At 27.2% G+C, this 21,402-nt stretch overlaps 4 protein-coding genes across 4 annotated transcripts; 2 read left to right on the top strand and 2 right to left on the bottom strand.

Annotated features, from left to right (window-relative positions):
* Positions 1 to 2,718: 2,718 nt before the first annotated feature.
* On the top strand, positions 2,719 to 6,005 carry OCT59_018054 (uncharacterized protein; the record flags this gene model as incomplete). Its single annotated transcript, XM_066148503.1, has 8 exons — positions 2,719 to 2,721; positions 2,789 to 3,479; positions 3,547 to 3,839; positions 3,919 to 4,142; positions 4,223 to 4,464; positions 4,534 to 5,319; positions 5,464 to 5,645; positions 5,706 to 6,005. The coding sequence occupies 8 exons, from the start codon at positions 2,719 to 2,721 to the stop codon at positions 6,003 to 6,005; spliced, it is 2,721 nt and encodes a 906-aa protein (XP_066004426.1).
* Positions 6,006 to 6,026: 21 nt separating this feature from the next.
* Positions 6,027 to 7,599, top strand: OCT59_018053 (uncharacterized protein; the record flags this gene model as incomplete). Its single annotated transcript, XM_066148502.1, has 2 exons — positions 6,027 to 6,160; positions 6,333 to 7,599. 2 exons carry the CDS (start codon positions 6,027 to 6,029, stop codon positions 7,597 to 7,599), a joined length of 1,401 nt encoding a protein of 466 aa, XP_066004425.1.
* Positions 7,600 to 20,075: 12,476 nt separating this feature from the next.
* Positions 20,076 to 20,378, bottom strand: OCT59_018052 (uncharacterized protein; the record flags this gene model as incomplete). The annotated part of the gene is made up of 1 exon (XM_025324304.1): positions 20,076 to 20,378. One exon carries the CDS (start codon positions 20,376 to 20,378, stop codon positions 20,076 to 20,078), a length of 303 nt encoding a protein of 100 aa, XP_025187002.1.
* Positions 20,379 to 20,696: 318 nt separating this feature from the next.
* On the bottom strand, positions 20,697 to 21,175 carry OCT59_018051 (uncharacterized protein; the record flags this gene model as incomplete). Its single annotated transcript, XM_066148500.1, has 2 exons — positions 20,697 to 20,978; positions 21,041 to 21,175. 2 exons carry the CDS (start codon positions 21,173 to 21,175, stop codon positions 20,697 to 20,699), a joined length of 417 nt encoding a protein of 138 aa, XP_066004424.1.
* Between the last annotated feature and the right edge of the window lie 227 nt (positions 21,176 to 21,402).

Here is a 21,402-nt window from a genome sequence, read left to right as displayed (position 1 = left end):
TTTATAATTTAACAAAACTTTAACTAACGATTTCTTTTTTTTTCCTTTTTAGGCGGATTTCTTAGACGTGCGTAATGGCGTGTGGTACTTTTTCTTGTTTATTTACGAACTATTAACTAACAGTTTTTTCCTTTTTTAGGTAATTTTTCAGGAATCTTGGAATAAGAAATTTGGTGAGAGGAACGAAATGATTACTACATTTCGCTTTTTGAATCTATTTAAAAATGATTTTTTTAACTTTTTTATATTTGTAGGAATGGTATCGCATCGAACATAGGTAAGTTTTTCGAGCTTTTGAAAAGATCTTCAAAGAAAATAATATATTAAAGTATTTTTTTATTTGTGTATCTCGCACTTCTTTTCGAATGACTTTTTTTAAATGGAAACTCACTAACGTTTCATTCATTCTTTTTTTTATGGTTCTGAAGTGTGGAATTTCAGTTGAAATTTGTCAATAACGAATTTATGTAGATCTTGGGATGTTGTAATGGGTCATCATAAAGATGTGATCCAAATCATCAAGATTAACTGGATTATCTGTCGAACCACCTTGAAAGGTATTTTAAAGATAAAGATGGCAGATTTTTTTTTTTAATTAGGGATTTTAGTAAAAGTTACTAACACCTCTTTATTTATTTATTTTTTTATAGAAAGGAACCACTTCAGTATTAATGGAACAGCTTTTGAAGGCATTTAAAGGAGAAGGGAATTTTTAGTCTGGGATTATCTAGCTAATGGATTGATCAGATTCATCCAGATCGTACCTCAGGGTGAAGGATATATTTCACTGCTTTCTTATTGTAGCAAGTTTACTATTAGCGTGAAAACATTTTGAGTAAAAAAATTTAGTTTAACAAAGTACCTCATAATTAGCCACATGTCAACACTTTTAATTATTATCTTTTATCTAATAATAATTTACGTCATTGAATGCATTATTTATTAAAAGCGTATGTAAAGTTAAACTAGTCATATATATGGTTAAAGTAGCTATTACATTACAACGATTCTAGTGAAAAGAATGCTAGAAATTTGTTTTTTATTTAATCTTCGTATTTTAATATAATCGTTAATTTTAGCCAAAATTACGCTAATTCTGGCCAAATTTTAAATCGCACTAAACTGTATTTTTTAAAAGTCGAATATACTTATCGGATTATTGTATTACATATTCTATTTTTGCTGCATCTTTGTTGCTATAAAATTCAACGTATTTGGATGATGAATCAAATTCGCCGATATGATCTATATACTGAACTTTTAATCCTGAATCATAAATTCGGTATATCAAGATTTAACTGTAAAGTAAAAAACTATATAACTATTCTATTATTATTAACTTAAATTATTTATTATTCCACTATGAAACTTCACATGTATACTGTTAACTAATCAGATAAGTAACATTTGAAATGCATCATTTTAGCAAATTGCCCTGATATCTATATCTGGTAAATTATAAGATTCACATTAAGACAGTTTGAATAGTAATAAAATTGCATTTTTTTATTAGTACTTAATTTGTGATCTGTATAAAAAGTAAAGAATCTAATTATTAAAACCTAGAGTTAAGTTATGTATAGTAATATATAATAGCATGAAATCTGAAAATATGGTAAATTAAAGTACAAATTTTTTAAATATAATGTAAAACTAAAACTATTAACATAAAATTATACTATTTAGCTAACTTTTTACTAGAAGTTCAGTAAAATTTTCAATAATTAGAAATAACTTTCCTATAAATTTAAAAGTAAAAATCCATTATTCATAATATTAAAAATAAGGTATTTTTTATCTTTAAGCCTATAAGTAAGTCATTTATAATACTCAAAAAATTTACTGGATTTTTAACAAAAAGTAAGCCAAATAATATCAGATTCTACACTATTATATAATTACATTAATTTTTGATATAAGACTTTTTACTTTATTTGCAGATTACAAATTAATAATGAGAAATTATATTTTTACAAAATGTGATATTTTTTTATAATATCAACTTATTATTTACTGATGGGAAAAATATAATTTTATTACCATTTAAACTGTCCTAATAAAATAAATCTAATACGATTTAATAAGCTATATATATATATTTTTTTCATTAAATCATAAGAAATTAAATATGTTTTATTTATATAATACTAACTAGATATTTATTAATACCAAAAATGTGATTTTATTACCATTAAATTTGTCTTAATAAGGCAATTTTAATAAGTTATTATTTATTCTTTTTTAATTAGTAAATAGCAAGTAATTGCAATTTTAAAAATGTATTTCATATATTTATTAATTAAAATAAATAATACTATTTACTATCTTATTATTATATATATTTTTTGATATAAGGATTTAATTTAAGTAATTAGTTAATTTTAAATTGTAGTATTTTTATAATTTATTATTAAAATAATTTATATATTGCATATGCAATATTATCTAGGGGTGGAGGGGGGGACAACTTTATTGTTACATAATATTATATCTAATCAATAAAACTGTCCTACATATAAATTTTATATATGTTACTAATAAAATATTATGATCAATGTAAAAAATACCCTTGCAATTAAAAAAATCTACTTATCAAATTATGTAATCGTTGAAATATGATTCACGATAGATCTTTTTTATCACGTCTAGGTTTTTTTATTTGCAATTAAACGTTTCTAGAAAAAAAAATTCTCCATCGGCGATTTATTTTCAGTAACTATGGTAAGAAAAATAATTTTTAAGCTATTTTACTGAAAAGTTTATTTTAAAACGTATTTTCATTTTTTAGAAACGTGTTTTAAATGATTATACCAATATTCAAATATCAAAAAAAACCAAATTTCCTGAAGCTCTTCAAGAATTATACCGTCTTCGACCAGAGTTTAATGGCAAATTAGTTTATTTTTTTTATAAGAAAACACAATATGTAGAGGGACTCTTGGTTTACGATAAAAAAGACAAAACTTTTTACGTTTTTGATAAAAAAACTAATGAAAAATTTAGTACTTTTGCTTCTTGGATCAAGTTTCTCAAAAATAAAAGAGTATTTAGTGGGGAACGGTCAGCACTTGTCACAATTTTTTTTGAACCAAATTCTTCTAGTTTTAATTTAGCTTCATTATTAAGAACAGAGCAAATTCCATATTGGAAAAATTATAATCCAACAAGTATTGCTGAAGTTACATCATTGATAAAAATGCTTACAAATTCAAATCATAAGTTTTTTGGTGTAGGAATAAGAGAAATTATTGATGGAATTGGTGTTACATTTTTCGAAAATGAACAAAAATTAGAAAAGGATCTAATTATTAAATGGCAAAAAAATTTAATTTCTTACGAACTGTATATTTTGGGAAAAAGTGTTAAAGAAATAAATGGAATAGTGACAGGAATTGCAACTGAAAGAACTCTTTCAGAAATAGATAAAACAATTCATTATGTATCTATGACAAGAATTTGCATTGGGCAAAAAACTAAAGGTAAAAAATCTTTAGTTATTCTTATTATTAATTTATATATATAAGTTAAAAAAAGTTTATATTTTAGGTTTTAAACAAATAGTTAAGCTCTGTGATATTCATCTTGTGAGAAATAAAAAAAATTCTTATAATATTCACGAACCTTTTGCAATTCTAGAGAATCAAAGTCAACATAATGAAACTTATAGAAGAATAGACTGTTATTTGTTAGTAACTGAAACAAATATATATGAAAATTGTCAAAAATTAAAGAATACACTTATTAAAATTAAAAACCGAAATCAAACAAATACTTTACCTGTTAAAGTTATCTATACTTCTCAAGAAGTTTTAGCAAAAAAAATTCAGCTTCAAAGAAAGGTAATTATTTATGAATAATGATATTGATTTAAAGTTATGAGAAGTTAATTTAGCATAATATTTTTTTTTTTTTCTTAAGAAAATTGTAAATAAGGACCAAATCATATATAACTTGCAAGCTCAGCTTCAACGAAAAGTGGAAGATGAAGAAGAAAGGGTATCGGAAGAGCTGAGCCAGATTGCTAAAAAAGTATTTAACAAGATTATGGAAAATAAAATTGATATTTCTTCCTTTAATCCGATTTTTCAAGAATTAATTAGAATTCAAAGTGAAAAAGCTAATGGAGTGAGATATCATCCGATGTAAGTGTATAGTCACTATAGTGCAATTAAAAGAAAATAATTAAATAAAATATATTTAACAATTTAATTTAATTCATTAGGTTTATACGATGGACTATTTCTGTATATAGCCGAGCAGGCCATGCTACTTACGAAGCAATGAAAGGCATTATGCGATTACCTTCAATATCTACAATAAAAAACTATATAAACGAAAATCAGCAATATTCAGGATGGCAAAATAAAACTGCTCGTCATATTCTGGAAAAAATGGCAATAGAAAACATTGGCAATTGTGGTCGAATTGGATTTTTTTCCCATGATTCTTTTAAAATACAAAAAGGTATATTTTTTTAATAAAATATTTTAAAAATAACTTTCTAAAAACTTATTTGAATTTAACATTTAATAGGTTTACTTTGGAGTCAACGAGATAATTGCTATGTTGGATATTTGGATTTTGAAAATGAAAAAGAAGAACTGCAATCATTTATGATGCAATGTGAAAAGGAGTTGCAAACAGATAATAGCAGTAACTTATCTGTTTTAGAAGATCACGATCAAAACTTGGCAACCCAGGTGCATCAAATCGTTTGGCACTCTGCTACTTGTAATTTTGCATATCCTATAGCATATTATGGAATTAATACTTTTACCGCTCATGAAATTAATAATATACTTTTCCAACTTGCGGCTAATCTTGAATGTATTGGTATCCATACTTGTGGATCTATTTGTGATGATGCTGGAGAAAACAGAAATCATATCAAAAGTTTTGATTGGTGGGCTTCATTCTGGTCTTTAGGAGATATTGTTGAAGTCAATATAGGAAAAAATAATTATGAACGAGCAAAAATTGTAAAAACTAACCTTGATCGTAGCAAATTTACAGTATGTTTACTGGATCTATCCTCTTCTAGTGAATTTGAAATAGATCGCAACTTATTAAGGCCACCAATGCCTATCAAACTGAATTGGGAGATTAACGATTTCTGTGAATTCAAAAGTCCAAAAGACAATAAATGGCATAAGGCTGTCATTACAAATCTTGATTCTGCAACACAAACTTATATTATTAAAATTTTATCTACTAATGAAGAATGGAAAATGGCAGTTGAATCACAGAATATATACATTAAACCTCTTTATGATGCTCAGGTATATTGGATGAATTATAAAACCATTAATCCAATTACTGGTACGTCATGGTTTTTCATTAGTGATCCTACACATGTTTTCAAAAAACTCTGAAATAATCTTTCAAAAAGTCATATTGGAAAAGGCCGAAATATTAGAGAAATAATGATAGATGGAAAAGAAGTTAGCTAGCGTCATATTCAAGGTGTTTATGATTATACTATTCAAAATTCAACGGCAAAAATTACAAGACTTACAAAACGTCACGTTTGGCTCACTTCTTGGAGTAAGATGAGAGTTGATCTTGCTGAACAAACTTTATCAAAGGATGTTGAAAATGCAATGAAAGCAATTGATGGATTAAAGGAAATATCTGCAGGAACAAGGGTAAATAGAATAAAAATTTATTAAAATTTAAAAACAAAATAATAATTAATTTTTATTTAGGAATTTATACATTACTCATACCTTTACCGGCAAATTTTTCATAGCAAGAAACCTTTGGAAGGTCTTGCTGATTTTCGGTTTCAAACTTTAAAAAATATTCTTGATTGGTTTGTATTTAGAGATAAGCAAAAGGCCAACAACATAAACTGGATCTCACCACAGTGTCAGTTCGATCTGCTCTTATCCATTCAAGGTTTTTTGGGAATGGCAGAAGAAATTTTTAAATTATATCCAAATTCAATTATTGAACCACGTAGGGTATCACAGAATATGTTGGAAGGATTATTTGGTACAATTTGACAGCTTAGAGGTGACTCTTCCATGCAAACATTGAAAGGATATGGTCATGCATTAAATAAATTTCAGGTTACTGCAAAGATGACTTCTGAAATCAAAAGCTTTAATTATGGAAAATCGAATCACGGTGGAATGGAAATTGATTGTCTTACTCATTAGTGAGTATTTTTTATAAACTAAATTTTATATTTAAATAGATGATTAGTAACTTTTTTTTTATAGTGATTATAGAACAAAAAAATCTAAAGATAACAATATACATCCCATCTTGACAAATCATATTATACGATTGTCCAATATGTCTCCCTTTACGTGACGAATTTTTGAAAGCCTTCTTCTAGATGATTTGTTTATGGGTAAAATTGAAATTCCAATTTCATCTGTCAATAATGAAATTAATCAACAAAATCAAAAAATCTCATTTCTTCAAGAAGAACATCAATGGCTTTTCAATTTGTGTCTCTATAATGATGAAATTATTTCTATGTTAGAAAAATGGAAAAGCGATATCAAAAATATTGCTTTAAAATTAATTCCAAAAAGAAAAGGAAGCCTTTGGATGGCTGCATGGGTTTCTCATTTGGAAAGTAGCCTGAATAACTATTTATGTTCTGGCGTTTGGTATTTAGAATTTCAAAAGATTATTTCGCAAAATCATTCTGACACACAAAGATTGGTTGCATACTTCCTTGTTCGTAAAGTGATAGAGGAAATATTTAAAGGTGATTTTCATGAAAACAGAAACGTGCAGGACTGTGCAGATTCTACCATGACTCCTAGGAAAATTATTACTTTAAACCAAGCAGAATCACAAAAATTTTCTTATATTATTGGTTGGGTACTCTTCAAATTACTTAAAAGAGATTATATAATGAATTCCCATCCAAAATTTTGGGCAATGCATACTTTACTTGGAGCTCTCTGTGAAGAAAAGGTCGAATATGTGATAAAAATAAAATCACAGACCACTAATATTATACCTGGATCTGAATTCACTCAGTTCATGTATTATTTAGAATCCCTAGTAATTGACCTATTTAAGAAACATAATGAGTTGGGACCAAATATCCTTCATTATGTAAAAAATAGTCTTCTTTCTAACTTACGTTTGAATCAAATGTTTATCACAATTTTGAAATCTTCAGGTGATGTTGGATTGGAAAATGAGGAAATTGGGTTTATTTATGAAAGATGCATCACGATCTATATGAGGAGTCATCAAAAAACTTGGAGAGATGTTAATCATTACATTCCAGAAAAAGGTACTGCGAGCTTAAGAGAAAGTTTAAAGACAATGCGTTCAAGCCATTCTACAATAGAAAATAAAAAATCCTCTCTTATGAAAAAGGCAAATCTACCTACTAATCCTGTTCATGCTTTAGAACAGCTTCGGGTATGGGCGCAACTTGAAAAAGCTGAAGATTCGTTTGCCAAAATGTTTTCAGTATCAGAATTATTGTGGATAATCTGGGCTTTTGGGCATTCCACACCATATAAAAGAAAACAAAAATTAGTACCCATAATTATTTCTAAATTGAAAAATTCAACACCGTTTATCGAAGAAGCTCTTAAAAAAAGGAATATTTTTATGGAATAAACAGAATAATGAAAAATGTAAATGTTTGTTCAATTATAATAAAGAAATTTTATTGTAAAATTTAAAAAACAGTATATTAAAACTTTGAATAAACTTATTTGAGCTAACTAGAATGTCAATAATGCACTTATGATTATGAAACTTCAATAGTAAACGGCTTTTAACTACACTAATCTAATTTCGAACATCGGCTTTTAAAAATGTTATGTATCAAAAATTGTAGACTCGGTATATTTTGTAGATATAACAATGAATAAGGTGATCAATAAATTCAGGGGAGGACAGTTCGTAATGGTAATATAAGGTAACACAACAAACAAGTTGTCCCCCCCTCCACCCCTTGATATTATTGCATTTTAATTATCATGTGATTTTTATTTCTTTAAATAATGTAATTAATGTAAATTTATGATTTAAAAATAATATAACATTATATGATTAATAAGTCTATTTTTTTGGTAATAATTGTTTGTCCTTTTTTTTCATATAAAGTCATAAAAATAAAATGGATAGCTTTTATTACTATAAATATTATAATTTTTTACTTTTTATTATACAGATGATATACAAATAGGATTTTTCATACTAAAAAAATTCTAAATCTCTAAAATACATAGTAAAAATAGAATTAAAGAGGGTATGATGTAGGATAACAAATTATATATTATAAAAAATTATATGATACTGGTAATGATTGCTTAGCAATTTTAATTTACTAATTATAATATTGTGCATTTGTGCTATTTACATTTTGTCAAATATCTTAATTTTTAGCTAAGTATATAATGGTTCATTAGAATTATTGTTTTGATAAAATAATTCTAATGAACTATTGTGCAATTCCATATAATTACTGCATTACCATATATCAAAAATTTTGAAATTAATTTAGATTATTAAATTTAATTTATGATCATCTAGTTGATTCAGATAGATTACAAATTGTAAAATCTTATTCAAATTACATTTTTATAATTACTATAGCAAAGTAAAGATATTAGAGATTAATATAACTTTCATAACATATGGGCTGATTTGTCTTTGTATTTGACTTAAGATAAAGATTCACATTTAAGAACCTATTTATAGCTTGGTAGTCCATAAGTACAATTAGTTGACTAACGTATACCAACCAACTTGTATGTGCAACCTGACCAAATATCACTACAACTGCCATTTTAGTTTGATCTCGAATAGTCCCTATCCATCAACAGAATACTAACTGGCTAGCTATAATCCCCTACTTATCTTTTATCCATTCTAGAGGTAAGACAAGCTTGAATTTATATGCCACCCTGCCATGTCTTAGTAATAGAGGACTTTTGGTGTCAGATGTAATGGCAATCATCTAGAAACCCTTCTGTACCAACATTCACACTTCAGAACTGAATTAAGACTTACTTAAGGTCACTACAGCTCCACAATTCCTTAGCCCAAAGTACAGTTATGAATTACCCCAATGGTATAGCAGTGACCATTGAGGACAGAGCAGTGAAATAGAAATAGTACGATCGCTTGTTTGGAATTATTCCCAGTATGTCCCCTACCATTCAAGCTGCCACCTGGTACCCGTCTAGTGGGAATTGAACCTCATACCTCACTTAGTACATCTGTATATCCTAGTTGGCCTAAACCTATTAGAAGGTAAACTACCACAAAGTCATTGCACCCAGGATTTTACCATCTATAATAACCATCTAGCCACATTGAACCCCAAGCAGTATCATTTGAGTATCCACCTGAACAGGAAATTACCTTCAAGGTATGCAAGCAGTGACTTCACAGACAGGACTTCAAACATTCCAATAATCTCATAGGGAACGTTAGAAGGATACCATAACCCTTTGTTGAAATGTGCGGCCTAATTGTACACACTAATTCACCATGGTACGTGCAGTCCAACCACCTAATTCCTGTATCTTCACGCCATTGGTGGTAGTGTCTGCAGTAAAATTCTTTTTATTTCCGTGATCATGGGAATCGAACCTGCAACTTCACCATACTCAGGCTTAATGAGGATCTCAGTAACCAACTACTGAAATAGGGTGATCAACCCTATATATGGGCTGATTTGTCTACTTTGCATTAAAAAGAGTTATTGATTGATTTTCACAATTTTTGTTACTCAAAATTGTTTAGTAATACCAAAAAATCATCTGATTGATGATCACTTGACTAAATAATAAGTTGAACAAAAATTTACATTTGCGAAACTTAAATTATTAAATGTAAAAGAGCTGTGAAAAAACCCATTTCTCATACACTGGTCAGAATAGTCAAAATTTTAAATTGCCGAACGTTGGACAAAATTCAGTCCGACCTACCGATCAGTACCAAAAAAATCGGCAACTAATTATATAGACGATTTGCACCGTAACGCCTGCCATTTGTCAACAAATCGATCAGTAAAAATTGGCAACAAATCGGTAAAATCAAATTGACGATTGTTAATAAACCTAATAATTTATTACCGATTTTTGTACATTTAACTGATTACTGATTTTAATTTTATAATAATTTATTAATTAAATTTTATTAATTCATTTTATTAAAAATTACATATTAAATTAATATATAGCTATCTATCATCTATATACACCATTCACCATCCATCATCCACCCATCATCCTCACCTAACCTGATAAAAATCCGTAGAAAACCTACAAAAAAAAGGAGGAAATGGTTAGTAACCTATTTTTTAAATAAAAAAAGTTAAAGTTTCAAAAGAAACTTACCTGATCTAATAAAATCCGAAGGGGAAATCTACAAAAAAAAAGTAAAGAAACGGTTAGTTCATTTCTTTAATAATAATTAAAAATAAAGTTTCGAAAAATTCGAAACTTACCCGCCCATCCAATAAAGTCCGAAGAAGAAAATCTACAAAAAAAAAGAAGAAACAATTAGTTTAACGTTTTTTCAATAAAAAAAATAAAGTTTTGAAAAAATTTAAAACTTACCCGCCCATCAATGTCGAAGGGTGGGAAAGCCTACAAAAAAAAAAGAAGAAACAATTAGTTTAATGTTTCTTCGATAAAAAAAGTTAAAGTTTTTATACTTGAAACTTATCCCAATTCGTTAATGGAAACCTACAAAAAAAAAGAAACGGTTAGTTTGTTTCTTTAATAATAATAAAAAATGAAGTTTCGAAAAACTTACCCATCCAATAAAAAGTCGAAGGGAGAAATCTACAAAAAAAAAGAAGAAACGGTTAGCAAACCGATTCTTTTATAAAAAAAAAAATTTTGAAAAGTTTCAAAATAGTTCGAAACTTACCCGATCCATCAGCCCGAAGTGAAAGCCTATAAAAAGAAGAAAGAAACGATTAGTAAATCGTTTTTTTTAAAGTTTCGAAATTAAACCAACTTCAAAACTTACCATCAACCATTCCATGCCCTAAACCCCTATTATACTTTGAGGACGTCTTAAATCTACAAAAAAAAAGAATGAAAATGTTAGCAAACGTTTCGTTCAAATAAAAAAAGAAAAAAAAATTTTCTAAATACAAACGAACGTTAGTAACGTTTGTTAGATAAATTAATGAAATATTTTGAAGTTCTACCTTCGAAATGCCATGTTGAACTCATCCCGAAACCTGACTGAGGAGATTTTGGCGTCCATGTCGGAGCTGATTTCCTACAAAAAAAAATAAAAAAACGTTTAAAATAACCGTTTTTTATTAAGTTTTGAAAAAAAACTTTGAAACTTTACTTGTAGGATTGGTATCTAAATCGGAGCCAATTTTCTACAAAAAAATATAATAAAAAATAATAAAAAAAACGTTACTTTAAACGTTTTTTTATTAAGTTTCGTAAAGTTTTGAAAATTTGAAACTTTACCTGCGGGATTCTGGTATCTAAATTGGAGCCGATTTCCCTGCAAAAAAATTAATAAAAATAATAAAAAAATGTTAAATTAAACGTTTTTTATTAATTTTTGTCAAAAAGTTTCAAAAATTCAAAACTTTACAGTATCCCTACAATAATATTAAAAAAAACGTTAAAAAACGTTTTTTTCAAAGAAGTTTCGAAAATGAAACTTAACTGGAATATCGGCATCTACGATGGAGCCAAATTCCTATACAAAAGTAAAAAAAAATGTTTTTAATATTAAAAAACGTTTTAAAGTTTCAAAACTTTGTTTCGAAACTTACCTTTGGAATTCGGTATCCAAATAGGAGCCAATTTTCCATACAAACATAAAAAAAATGTTTTATTAAAGGATAAATGTATATCTAGCGGGAGGCGATCCAATTAAATCTAGCATGATATAAAGTGTAATTTGATTGGTTGACAATATATGATTACATATGACACAAATTTTTATGCAAAGTGAGATTTAAGATGCATCGCATTTCCAAAAAAAATTTTAAATAAACTTTTTGAAGTGTTCTAATAAAACCCTTTATACTTTTATGAAAATTTTTATGCAATGCGAAATCTAAGATATATCGCATTTCCTAATGTAAACCAAAACATTAAACCCCTTATACATTTATGAAAAATTTTTATGCAAAGCAAAACTTAAGATATATCGCATTTCCTAATGTAAATCAAAAAAATATGGCATAAACAAACCCGTATCTCTAGCAAAGTCATCGTTTAATAAAAATAAACAAACAACTATTTTTCATTTCTCTCTCTCATTTTAATACCAACTAAAAAAAACTCAAACCAAAACTATTATTCAGAAAGAATTTTTTGTATCTTCCTTTATAATAGATATTCTAAGTCTAATGGATATGTATCCAGTTGCCATTAATATTGATAATATTGTACAAGAAATGGAAGGTGTTGAATATATTAATGTAAATGAATATATTAACATAGATAAGGAAAATAATGACAATTTAACAAGTATTATCTACATCTTAAAATACGTATGTATCATTACTATCTTTATACATATTAACTAATAGTAAATATCTGATACTTACAGTTGAGGCTGAAGATATTCCTAAAGATATCAAATTTGATACATGGGATGAAGTTGATAGCTACTTTGATGATTATGGTGCTAGAAATGGATTTGCAATTGTTAAATATAGAATGGAATAAAATAGTAAAGGATAAGTTCACAAAAGAACTTTAGTTTGTGAATTCAGTGGAAAATACAAGTCCAAAAAATCAGTAAAAGCAGCATCAAAAGGAATACAACGGAATACTAAAACAAAAAAATCAAATTGTCTGTGGCATATAAATCTCACCTTTCCTGAACAAGCAACGCAAATAGGAGTTACAACATTTGTTAATCAGCATAATCATGAACTTGTACCTAAAACTCAAGAATTTTCACCAAAATATCGAGCATTTACTAATGAAGCACTTAACGAAATATTGTTGATGACAAAATATGGAAGTTTAACACTTACAGCACAAAGGAATCTCTTAAAAGCCCGGTTTCCAGATCTGCATTTTCAAGATCAAGATCTGGCTAACGTAATTCATAAATACAAAATTGCTGATAAAATTAATAATGATGCATCTGCATTACTTACAACATTAATGCAAAAGAAGGCTGAAGACTTACGCTGGGTTGTTGATTTTGAATTAGATAAAGATAATAGATTAACGTGTCTTCTTTAGATGTCTCCAGATCAGGTGGATCTATGGCTTAGATATCACGATGTAGTTATCAACGATAATACAGCACGAACAAATCAGTATCAAATGCCGTTGGGAGTTTTCATAATAATTGATAATAAATGTAAATCTCGTCTAGTTTGTCAAGTATTAGTAAGTGATGAAACTCTTAATACACACGTGTGGATACTTGAATGCATCAAAAAAGCAACTGAAACAGCTCCAATTGTGATGTTTACTGATGCTGATCCAGCCCTTGATGCAGCAATTCCAATCGTTTTTCCTGAAACATATCTGGCTCACTGTATTTTTCATATTGCACAAAATTTACCTAAAAATTTGAAAGCAAAATTAGGTGAGAAATGGGACGATTTCATCAAACAGTTCTATCAATGCCGCAATAGTTTATGTGAACCACTATTTAAGCAAAGATGGAACCAATTACTTATTGATTATCCAATGGCAAAAGACCATCTTTTACGTACATTAGATCAAAATTCTAGATCCTGGGCTCGAGCATACCTTCATAAAATTTTCACGGCTGGTATTGAAAGTACTGCAAGAGTTGAAGGTTATAATTGGATTATAAAGCAACAATTAAAAGCTAACAGTAACTTATGTGAGATTGCTGATCGACTTGATTCAAGGCTAAAAGATGAAGAGCGATGGAATCAGTTTTACAAATACAAGCAAGCCACTACAACAAATACTTCTTCTGTAGCTGGACAAGATTTGTTTCCTATAGTAACAAAAATTCTTGATAAATAAGTTACTGAACCTATTAATAATACGATTAAGACAGAAATATCTCAATGTTTATTTGTTACTGCAAATATGATTGAGCTCAATAACGAAGAATTAAATTGTGAGCAGGTATGTTATTACTAAATAACTGAGTTGCAATATACTTTAGTATTAAATAATACCTTGCTATTATTAAAGGAAAATCCCCATAGATTGTCAGATGGTTTTATTGAAGATCAACATGACGCACGTTTTATTACACTTCAAGCTATGATCGAAGAAATAGGATAAGAAGAAGTGTTAGAAATATGGAAAGTTGTAGATATACGAAGTGAAAGAAAAAGTCATGTACATTTCGTTATTATTGTCAATGCAATATCCTACCTGTGTTCTTGTCTCAAGTCTATCTCAAAGGGAATAATATGTCATCACTATTTTCGTGTTATAATGAATTCCAAAACTGCAGCATTTCACATCAGCATGATACCTCAGAGATAGTATAGGGATATTTACCAAGATGAGACAAACCTGCAAGAAAAAGTAATATTTAACAATAAAGAAGGTATTCATGATGATGAAACTATGAACAATAATACATTACCTGTACGAAAGCCTGTCACGATCCCAATAACTGTTCCTGTTCTTAAAAAGGCCGCTCATAAAAGAAATTTATATGGTCGTGTATAGGGATTAGCACGAACAGCCACTTTATTTGCAGTTGAGCAAGAAGATGATGAAATAACTCTTATTCTTCAAGATTATATTAGAAGAAAATCCAATCGAAATACGCCTGAAAGACTTCCAATAATAATTGATGAAAGATCCACTATTGATGAAGTATCTGATAATCTCCAATAAATTCAAAGAAACTATACTGATACTAATTCTAGAATAGAGAGTAGTGGTCAGATAGAGTTAGATGAAACTGAAAAAGATGGAGAAATTATGATAGATACAAACCTCCAAAATGTGAAAAATCTGAACAGGGTTATTACCAAAGGTCAGCCGCCCAATCAAAGGTATTTGAGTAGTGTGGAAAAGGAACAGAATGCTCGAGGAAAGCCCAAAACTAGAGGCTCTTATAAATGTCGTGTTTGCAATGGAATAGGACATAATGCCGCTTTTCATAAAAATGTGAGTAATAAATAACAAGCCTAGGGGGCAAGGGGAACGATTTTACGTTATGTGATATATTTGGCATTTTTTTTTCAAATTAGAATAGTGCAGCCGTACGTGTAGGCACATTTTTTTACAAATGTAACGTGGTTATTACTTATAAACCAATAAAAATCGTTAAATTTTCATAAAATATGAACTGTCTTAAAAGAATAAATTTATTTTTTTAAAAAAAAATAGCCTACTCCAGAGTTCGAGAGTGTTCAGCAATTTTTTTACTTCACGTGAGAATTATGTAAATCGCATCCTGGGGGTTAGATTTAAGCATTATACAGGGGTGCTAGATATAAATTTACCCTTTATTAAAAACGTTTTATTAAAAAAAGTTTCGAAATTTTTTTTTGAAACTTACCTTTGGGATTTCGGTATCTACAAAAAAATAAAAAAAAACATTAATTTTTAACGTTTTTTATTATAGTTTCGAAATTTTTCGAAACTTATCTTTGGGGTTCAGTATTCACACTGGAACCGATAGCCCTACAATTAAGTATAAAAAAAAACGTTAAAAACATTTTTTTTTTAAAGAAGTTTCGAAAATGGTTCGAAACTTATCTGTAATATTGGTATCCACGCTGGAACTGATTTTCTTCACTAAAAGTATAAAAAAGAAACGTTTTTTAATGTAAAAAACATTTTTTTAAAGAAAGTTTCGAAACTTTTTTGATTTAATAAAAAGTTACTGAATTCAATGTATACATTTACGGATGAAAGAGAGAGGCGAAAAGTTTAAAAAGTTTAAAAAAGTTTATTTTAAAAAGACCCGTAAAATGTCGATCTGGATCATCTGATTTTTTTAGTCATTTACCAACTGATTTGCCGAATTATTGCCAATTAGTTATTGATTTTTACCGTTTGGCAAATTTGGCAAAATTGTGTTGATTTATGTGACCAATCAGTATAATTTTACTGAATGATCTTAAAAGAGCAATTTTTCGTATAACAATCGGTATAAGTTGATTTTCACTAAAAGACTGAATGAGTTTTCGTTTAACAATCAGTATTAGTTAATTTGTAATTGATTTTACCGATTTTTGCTATTGGTCAAAAAATGTGATGAATCACATGACCAATCGGCAAAAATTATGCCAAAAACTCTTGATGGTCAAAAGTTTTGATTTCGACCAGTGATATATGGAATTTTTAACATATATTATTAAAAAGTAAGTATATTTTAATAAAATATAAAGTAAAATAAAAATTTATATAGCCTTAGTAGCTATAAATGTTTATAAAAGTATAATAAAAATATCATATAAAAGATGGTATCATAATAAATATTTTCAAACAATAAAAATAATTATTTTATGTCAGAGTTTGTATTACCATCTTTAAACGCAAATATATCAAGATTCACTGATCTGTTTTCTATAATTTTAGGCTCGTTGGAAAGCCCTTATTCTGGGCTTTATAGGCGAAAAAAGAGCTTGCCGATTGAATCATTAGATCTGGAGATACTTTTTAACATGCTTAAATGCAAATATCTTGGGATCCATTAATCCATTTTTTATAAATTTAGGCTTTTTGGAAAGCCTTTGATCTGGTCTATATGAACAAAAAAAGAGCTTGCCAATTGGATCACTGGATCTGGGGATATTTACGTTTTAAAATTGAAATACAAATTTTTAACATATATAGTAAGTGCTAAGAATTATATTAATTTAAAAGAAATATTTACCAAATTATAGTATAATAACATTAAATAAAAATTTTTTAATACTCATTTCCAATTTACTGTATATTATATAGTATTTTGTATAATAAAAATGTAATAAAATTAATATTTTAATTAAAGGTAGACAAATCAGCCCATATAAATATTTTTAATGGCCTGTTAGTAAAAGTTGCTAATAAAATTTTTATTATTCAGTTAAAATTTAAAAATTTATATAATATCCTGATTATTGATTAACAACTTTATTTTTTTTGATATATGATTCATACACAAGTATATGCAATTTTAACTAAATTACTTTTATATAATATTTAGTTTATGCAGATATTTTTTTGAAAGAAAATTGTAATCCATTTTTAAAATTGCTATAACTTTATTATTTAGTATTTTATAAAATCACTGAGTATTTTTTCTAATATGTATTTTTTACAGTAGAATTACTTTAATAGCATATCTGCCGATTTGCGGAATTTGCTGATCATCAGTTATGTGGCGCAGTACCAATTAAAATTGATCAAAACCTGTTCCTACATAAGAAAAAATGTCAAAAAATATATAAAAAAACTTTTAAGACCTCTTCCAAAATATTTACCTCTTTAACCTAAAGCCAGTAGAAGGAGTTTCTAGAAAAAAAAGGAAAAAAATATTATAAAGTTAATTTATTAAAAAAAACAAAAGAAAAACTTTATAAAATTCAGAATATTTAATGATTTAATGAAAAAAAATTAACTGAAAAATAATTAATAATAAATATCAAATAGATTTTAATTAAACAACTAATCAATATATAATCTAAATTCGCTAAAATATCGTTATTAATATTTAGAGGTATTTATTTATTGAAAAGATTTTTTTTGAATAATTTTGCTTTCTAAATAAATTTTTCTATAACTATAAAAAAAAAAATAAAAAAACAGCTTCAAATTATATTTAATATAAAATAATTACAAATATACTTGCAAAAATTCTCAACTTACTTGATGTAAAAACTGTTTGAAAAGTTGATGGGAGAGTTGATGGAGAGTTTAATAGGGAGTTTATGAAAGAAAAAAATTTTTTTAACGCTACTTTTCGTTGAAGTAATTTCTTAATATCTGTCATATGATCATGTAGCACAAAGTGTGATCATTTTTGCAAAACTTAATTTACCTAATTTTTATTAAATTATTGTCAAATTCCTTAATTTAGATGCATTTTGTTAATTCCACAGATCGGCAGATATGGCTTTTATCAATTTAAGAAAATCCATATCTGCTGATCTGAATTAACAAAATTCAAATTAAATTAAATTTATTTAATATTTAATGAATTAATAATTAAGTTTTGCAAAATGATCACACTTGTACTATATGATTATATGACAGATATTAAGAAATTATTTCAATAAAAAGTTGTGTTAAAAAAATTTTTTTCTTTTGTAAACTCCCTATTAAACTCCCAATCAACTCTCCATCAACTTTTCAACCAGTTTTTATATCAAGTAAGTTGAGAATTTTTGCAAGTATATTTGTAATTATTTTACATTAGACACAACTTGGAACTGGTTTTTTATTTTTATTTTTTATAGTTTATAAAAAAAATTTATTTAGAAAGCAAAATTATTCAAAAAAATCTTTCAATAAAGAAATAACTCTAAATATTAATAATGATGATTTAGTGAAATTAAATTATGTATTAATTAGTCGTTTAATTATAATCTATTTGATATTTTATTATTAATTATTTTTCAGTTAATTTTTTTCGTTAAATCATTAAATATTCTGGATTTTTGTAAAGTTTTTCTTTTTTTTTTAATAAACTAACTTTATAATATTTTTTTTCCTTTTTTTCTAGAAACCCCTTCTATTAGTTTCAGGTTAAAGAGGTAGAAATTTTGGAAGAGGTCTTAAAAGTTTTTTTTTATATTATTTTTAACATTTTTTCTTATGTAGAAACAGGATTTGATCAATTTTAATCGATACTACGCCACATAATTGATAATTGGCAAATTCTGCAAATTGGCGAATATGTTTCTATAATTTTAACCTTTTAGGAATTTCTTCATTCTATAGATCTATAGTAATGATAATGTTTTCAAATAAATATTTGGAAATAGATACTACTGTAAGACAAAGTCCATTTGATTGAAGACTATACAATTCAATCTATGTAATGTAATCTTTTATTTTTTTGTTGATATCAGTAGATTAAGGATGCTTGTCAAAACTATTTTTTCAAAATTTTAGTTTATTCAAAATTTAATCTGAATTCTAAAACTATTTTTTATAATAAACTTAATTGTCTAAACTGTTTTTATACTTTTCCAAAACTAATTATAATTTAGAAAAGTTTTAGATTTACTAATTTTTTCATTAAAATAAAGTTTTGAATTTGATTTTTGAATTTTATCATTAAATGAATTTTAGGCAGCACTACAGTAAGTGTTGTTAAATTATTTTTAAACAATACTCTAATTTATTTAAAAAAAATTTAACTTAGACCTGGGAGATCTAGACTTTTAACTTAAACCTTATATTCAGCTAATCATTATTAGCTATTTACCACTATTTTTCTTTCATACAAAATAAATGCTTACTCTCTTTCTTTTTCTTACACTACTGACTACTTTTTCATTTAGTCTTTTTTCTTTTATATTTTTTTTTGCACAAATTATTTTTCTTCTTTTTATATTAGAATAATAAAAAAAAACCTTTTTATCAAAAATATTAAATCTAATAAATACAAAGTGTTCTTTACACTTTAACACTTGAAATAGGTAAGTTTATTATGGTTTTTTTGAGGTTTGGATTAAATTATTATGTATTGTTTGAAACTTCTTTCAACTAAAGTTTGTGATTTTACTAACATGTGTGTATTTTTGTAGATATTCATGGTATAATTTTAGCATTTTAGTTAAAATTAATTGGCTTTGGTTGGTGTGTTGAAAAATAAAATTGTTTGAATATCATATTTACCTTCAATGAAAATTCGGGAAAAAAGTATTTTCATGGTATTTTTTTTTAAAATAAGGTTATTTTGTAAGTAGAGAATAAATGAAATATAATAAATAATTCTTTACCCGGTTGTCAAATATTTGATAAATATTTCTGATTATTGGTTTAGTTTATTTTATATCATTTTTTTGTCATAAAAAAATTCTTACAATAAAAAAAAATTAATTTAAAAATCTTGAAAGTTTTCTGATAAATGTTATACGCGTATTAGCGTATATTATAAAAAAAAATTTATGAAAATTTTTCTATAAATGTTACGCGCTTATTAGCCAAATAGCCGTATATTATAAAAAAAATTTTATGAAAATTTTTCTAAATGTTACGCGTGTATATGGTATATTTTCTGCTGATTAAAACAATCATATTTAAGGTGGGTCTAGGATAAGAAGCCTGGACCCTGAACCGGGGTCTAGGATAAGGACGCTCTTTATTTAAATCTCCTTTTCTTTTACCACGTGTACTTAATACTCCATCTTCCTGTACAAGTAATTCTGTTCCCAATGACTTTAGAAGACCTTTCCTATCTAATCTAAGGGTACTTCGACCACCAATATTTAAAAGCTCTTTTAACTTTTCATAAGAATTGGAAGTTTGCTCTCCACACCTTAATTTCATATCGGCTTTTCTGAAAAAAATGCCTTTCTAATTAGTGGTGTCCAAATATAAGTATTAAATTTGATTTCAGATGTTAATTGTAATAAAATATCATTTTTGTACATTAAAAAAAACTGATCCAACAGCATCTGCGAATCTCATTTTTATCCAAATGAAAAATTTTAAGAATACACACTGAATAAATCATGCTACACGGTGTTTCAAGCTCAGCTAAATTAATATTATATTAATATACTTAATTTCCACTCGCTATAAGATGTTGACGAATTCTGATTAATATTTCCAGCACTTCACGACTTCTTTCTGGTTCTGCAATATTCAGGGTTTCAGGCCAGCCTCTAGAATGTTTTCCCCTGGCCATCTTAAAATTACAACTGATTGTTCTTGTGGCAGACCCTCACCAAGTTCTATCAAATATGATGCAGAGATCACAGCCTTGTAAAACGTAACGTATATTGAGATGATGCGAACAACATAAATGGTCTGGTCCCTAGCCACACGAGCTTGACGCATATTTTCGTCACTACAGGCGAGTATCTCAGCAACAATTTGCCATTCCCCATAACCTTTCGAAAGACCAATGGTTTGCAGGTGTTTATCCTGTAGAGAACTGCTAAGTTAATAAATAAATATGGTCCTGTCAGAAAATAAAACATACCTACCTCTACAGAAATCATGGACGTGTCTATCATATTAATCGAAAATTCAGGGTCTGCTGTCAAATAAGGATATTCTCCAATGAACAGTCTGCATTCTTGGTGATTTCTGAGTTTAGGAATGCAAACTTTAGAACGCATCATAAACAAAAAGATTCTACATAACTACTCACCTAATCGCCGAAGGAAAAGTATTCAACCAACAATACGAAGCAAATCAGCCACCAATGTATAGTTTCATCTGTTCCTGTTATTACCGTTGCATTCCTTGCCTTTTGGATACCACACTGGATTTTAGTTTTTTAGCTTTATTTCAACTTCAGAAGGTGAGTGTTTTTTTTTAAAAAAAAAGTTACTTCATAGAAACA

Source organism: Rhizophagus irregularis, chromosome 27 (genome assembly GCF_026210795.1).
Source record: "Rhizophagus irregularis chromosome 27, complete sequence".
In the NCBI taxonomy this organism is placed as follows: domain Eukaryota; kingdom Fungi; phylum Glomeromycota; class Glomeromycetes; order Glomerales; family Glomeraceae; genus Rhizophagus; species Rhizophagus irregularis.
Note: the sequence above shows the minus strand (reverse complement) of the source record. Positions and strands in the feature narration are given on the sequence as shown.